Source organism: Lycium barbarum, chromosome 6, assembly GCF_019175385.1.
Source record: "Lycium barbarum isolate Lr01 chromosome 6, ASM1917538v2, whole genome shotgun sequence".
Classification (NCBI taxonomy): domain Eukaryota; kingdom Viridiplantae; phylum Streptophyta; class Magnoliopsida; order Solanales; family Solanaceae; genus Lycium; species Lycium barbarum.
This window is the reverse complement of record NC_083342.1, coordinates 112,098,233-112,102,604: the sequence shown is the minus strand read 5'-3', so window position 1 is coordinate 112,102,604 and position 4,372 is coordinate 112,098,233. Positions and strand designations below refer to the sequence as shown.

At 32.9% G+C, this 4,372-nt stretch overlaps 1 protein-coding gene across 2 annotated transcripts; it reads left to right on the top strand.

Annotated features, from left to right (window-relative positions):
• Positions 1-1,530: 1,530 nt before the first annotated feature.
• LOC132645531 (heavy metal-associated isoprenylated plant protein 39) lies at positions 1,531-4,372 on the top strand. 2 transcript variants are annotated; one of them, XM_060362548.1, is made up of 3 exons: positions 1,531-1,851; positions 2,246-2,321; positions 3,626-4,372. In XM_060362548.1, exons 1-3 carry the CDS (start codon positions 1,846-1,848, stop codon positions 4,156-4,158), a joined length of 615 nt encoding a protein of 204 aa, XP_060218531.1. In that variant the 5' UTR covers positions 1,531-1,845; the 3' UTR covers positions 4,159-4,372. The 2 variants fall into 2 exon arrangements, with proteins under 2 accessions (XP_060218531.1, XP_060218532.1); XM_060362549.1 differs by lacking the exon at positions 1,531-1,851 and having other exon boundaries at positions 2,240-2,321.

Genomic DNA, 4,372 nt, shown 5'->3' with positions numbered 1-4,372 from the left:
TAAATACATAATTATGATAGTTCGCGTAAAAATAAAGATATAAAGAGTATCTTATACCACACATATAATTATATGTCCGTGTTATATCATACGATAGAGACATATAATTACCATACATATATGTGAAGTTTTAAAGATTATACTACTCCAGAAACATTTCTCGGAGTTCTTGCATTCTAAGTACATATATGTGAAGTTTTAAAGATTATCACGTTTTAGTCTATGGGTACTGTCGTTAAAATGATGTTTACTGATTTTAAAAAGTAATTAAAACTCAATTAGTCTTAAAATGGCAGTTAAGGTTTGATTAACGGTTTAAAATGATTATTAGCACATATCTTCAAAAAAAAATAAAAAAAAATAAGGTCACATAACTTGAAGCAAAGATAATATACTATAACACAAATTATTGAACTCTTGCTCCTAAAACTTTTATTTTTTCACATGTAACTTTCCAAAAACATCATAAAATATGTTGAAGGAGTCTTATTATTGCATAAAAATAAAAATAAAATAATTAACATATATCGGGCCGTGTCCTAATTAGAATTGCCACTTCAAAAGACCCTGCTATTTTTGGGTCATGATTGTGTTTTGGATTTTGTACTAGTCACTCAGATAAAACCGTCTTACAATATAAATGGTAACGTTGTTATTATTTAAAAATTAATTAATTTTGCTTTTTACTAGAGTTCTGAATATATTTTTAAATATGTACTAAACACAAAATTTGTGATATGTACTATTTTTATGCAATTTTTCTTTTCTATAATTTCTAAAATGAAAATTTAATAACTAACTAGGCCCTGGGGTAACTCAACAACTCTGTTGGAATAGGATATTGGAAAGGCTAAGGTTACGCATAGCCCGCTCTCTACGGTTTTGCTTGGACTTTCATACACATTTTACCTAGAAAAAATTGCATAACGGATGCTCTAGGGAACAAATATTAACTTCAATCCAAATATCAGGATGTAATACAACAATAACATATTCAATGTGAAGAATACACATACCATATTCTTACTTTATGTGACGTGGAAATATTGTTTTCGATAGACCTTGGCTAAAAGCAATTTTCAAAACATGTTTGATAAACATGAGTAAAAACTATGGTGAAAATATTGTAAGAAAAAACAAGTTCTAATAGCAAAAATAATAAAGATAACCCAAATAAAAAGAATAATAGTAGTAATACAATTAAAAAATAATAAGATAAAAGGCATCAGTAATGTGTATAAGTAGCGGATTTCAACTTTACTTTATACTACTTAGATGTCAATTTTTACTATTCAAAATTTTATTAAAATATTTTTCAATATAATAATTTTATTACTTTAATTTTTTGATAATATTTTGCCTAATAAAGCATTTTTGCTGAAAAATAAGACTCCATTTGTTGGACTGGTGAACCAAATTGTTACAAAGAACGACACGAGGCAATACATCAGCAAGCATGCAGAAAGAGTCCACTTGGATAAAAAACATTTCAGAATAGATTTAACATGTAGCCCTCCCCACACCTTTTTCACACAGTTTGTTACTGTTATCACCTTTTCTTTCTTCCCTGTAGCTCCAAATATATAATACCACCATATCCGATTACCCCCCACTCTTATTTTCTCTTTCTTATTCTGCATTTTTTGTTTTGATTCGGAATTCTTTTTCTTTTTGTGGGTTCATTTGTACCGTCAAAATCTCTATTGAACTAAATAGAAAAAGCATATATTCGGTTTCTATCTCTTTCTATTCAGAAAAACACTACCGCTTCACCATTTTGTATCTTCTCTCTATAGAGCTTTATTTTCCTGATTCCATTCTTTGGGTTTTGATCTTTACTACAACATGAAGGTATCTATGATAAATTATTTATTCCCTTCACGTTTTTTTTTTCCTTCCCCTTTTTCTCAGTGAACTCATTTATGTAATCAAGATTTTGCCTTTTTACCATTCCACTTTTGGAATATTTCACAAGATGCTCAACCTTTGCTTTGATTATTACTTTTGGGTTTCATTGATTCAGTGAAGTTCTTTTAGTTGATTAATTTTGTCGGTGGTTGATCCTTTTGTCTTTTGAGTTGTTTGTTCTGTTTTCTTGAGTCTAACACTGCTATTGGTACTTGGATCTTTAATCTTCTTAACTGTGTTTCTGTCCTTTCTTGTTTGGTTGTTGCTACTGTTTTTTACTTACCTTTTCTTTTTGCAAAGATTTGATTTTTTTTTTTTTGGTCACTTTGTTATGCAGAAATTTATCTTGAACTTGGAGGTACATGATGTAAGAGACAAGCGCAAGGCCTTGAAGACGGTGTCTGCTCTTCCAGGTAGTAGAAAGTGTTTTTTTTCTCCTTACATTTTTCACTTATCAAGATTTCAAGTTAAAATGGTGAAAAATTAATTCTGCAGCTCCAATATTAATTTTTTCGATCCAAGTAATTTATTCACTTAAATGGTGTGAGACATAAACTCGTGATACTATGGTTCGAACTGTAGACCGTTGCTTACAAGCCATTTCGCTTGGTACAGGTGGTGAAGACTAATACTCCTTACGTTTCAATTTGTTTGTCTGGTCTGGACTTGACACAAAGTTATAATCAAGATTTTTGAATCTTATGATTTTAAATTAAAGATACGTGAAATATATCAAATATCCAATAATCTTGTGGTCAAACATGCCATGTGAAAAGTTTTAGAATAAAGAATTGTGGAAAAAAGCAAAAGGATATTCTTTTTTAAACGGAATAAAATGGAAATGAAAGTAACACAAACAAATTGAATCGGAGAGAGCATCAAGTAGTGTCATCTGACACCTCTTTGTTGAATTTTTTAATCTCTCTGTATATATATAAGTAATTCTTTGATATGACCATGTATGTGTTTAGCAAAAAGGGAAAAATTTAATTTGGGTAAGCAATTGAGTTGGTGGTGACTCATTGTCGAAGGATTAGGAGGATCCAATATCTAAGATGGTACTTGGATTAGGTACCAAGTCATTCATTATCATTAGTCTCCGAATTGGATTCTACTTTCAACTAGTTGGAAAGAAAAAGATGAGTCAATTTTTTCATCGGACCATTCTGATGTGGCGCCATGTCAAGTGGGTCCCCTGCATATGTAAGCTGTCCTCCATTTCAACCTCCATTTTCTTCCTTTGGAAAGATAAGTGCTGAATGCGTGGTTATTACAATTTGGGATTCTAGTTATGGTTAGTGCCAACCTTGATTCTTTTTTTGTACTTGTTAAAGTTGCTTTTAGTTTGGTGATGATTACGAATGCCCTAGCTAATATGGTCCCAAGAAATCATGCCATGAGTAGTTGTTCTATCAGCTTCAGTTGCTTCAGTATTTTCAGTAGTTGGTCAATTTAATTTGTTATAATGGCCTAATGCTCTTTGGAGGGAAATGATTTGCTATAGACTAATAGAAGTAACCAAATCATGAAGAAAATGCGATGGTACTGTAGTAACAGTCGAGATCTGGTGGCAAAGTTGTTCCCAATGTTTATTTTCTATAAAAGCAAAATTCAGTTAGTAAAGTCCCTTATCCCTTTTGTACAAGAGCTATTTGATGTGATATCTCGAAGCTGCAAAATGAGATTAACCGGTGGATGTTATGATGAGATCTTGCAGGAATTGATGAAATTTCAATGGATATGAAAGCGAAGAAATTAACCATCATTGGGACAGTTGATCCAGTAAGCGTAGTGAGCAAACTACGGAAATTTTGGCCAGCGCACATAATCTTAGTAGGACCGGCCAAAGAGCCAGAGAAGAAAGAGGAACCGAAGAAAGAAGAAGGCAAGAAGGAAGAGGCTAAGAAGGAGGGCGAGGGAAAGAAAGAAGATGCTCCCAAGGAGGGCGAGGGCAAAAAAGAGGAGGGTAAAAAGGAAGAAGGTAAGAAGGACGAAAATAAGAAAGACGAGCCCAAAAAGGATGAGAAGAAGGCAGAACCACAGCCAATGCCGATGCATATGCCAATACCGTTCCCACAACATCAACCTTATCAACCTGTGGTTGGCATGGTACCACCCTATCGGCCATATTATCCTCCTCCTCCTCCTCATATGCAGGCTATGCCCTACAGGCCATATCATCCTCCTCCGGTGCAAACATACTATCACCACAGCATGGAAGAGAATCCTAATTCATGTGTTATCTGTTAAACTGGTTCGGAGAATGGAATTAATCATATATATTATATACATAGCTCTCCGTTCTTCTTGTTTTTAGTTGGTCTCGGGTTATATAATTATATTAGCATGAACCGAGAGTAACATTCAAGAACAGAGAAAATCTATTGTGAATACACAATGATGCCATATTTGTCTTTTCAGAATCTAAGAATTGTGTATAGAGAATTGAATAAGAGTTTTGCTA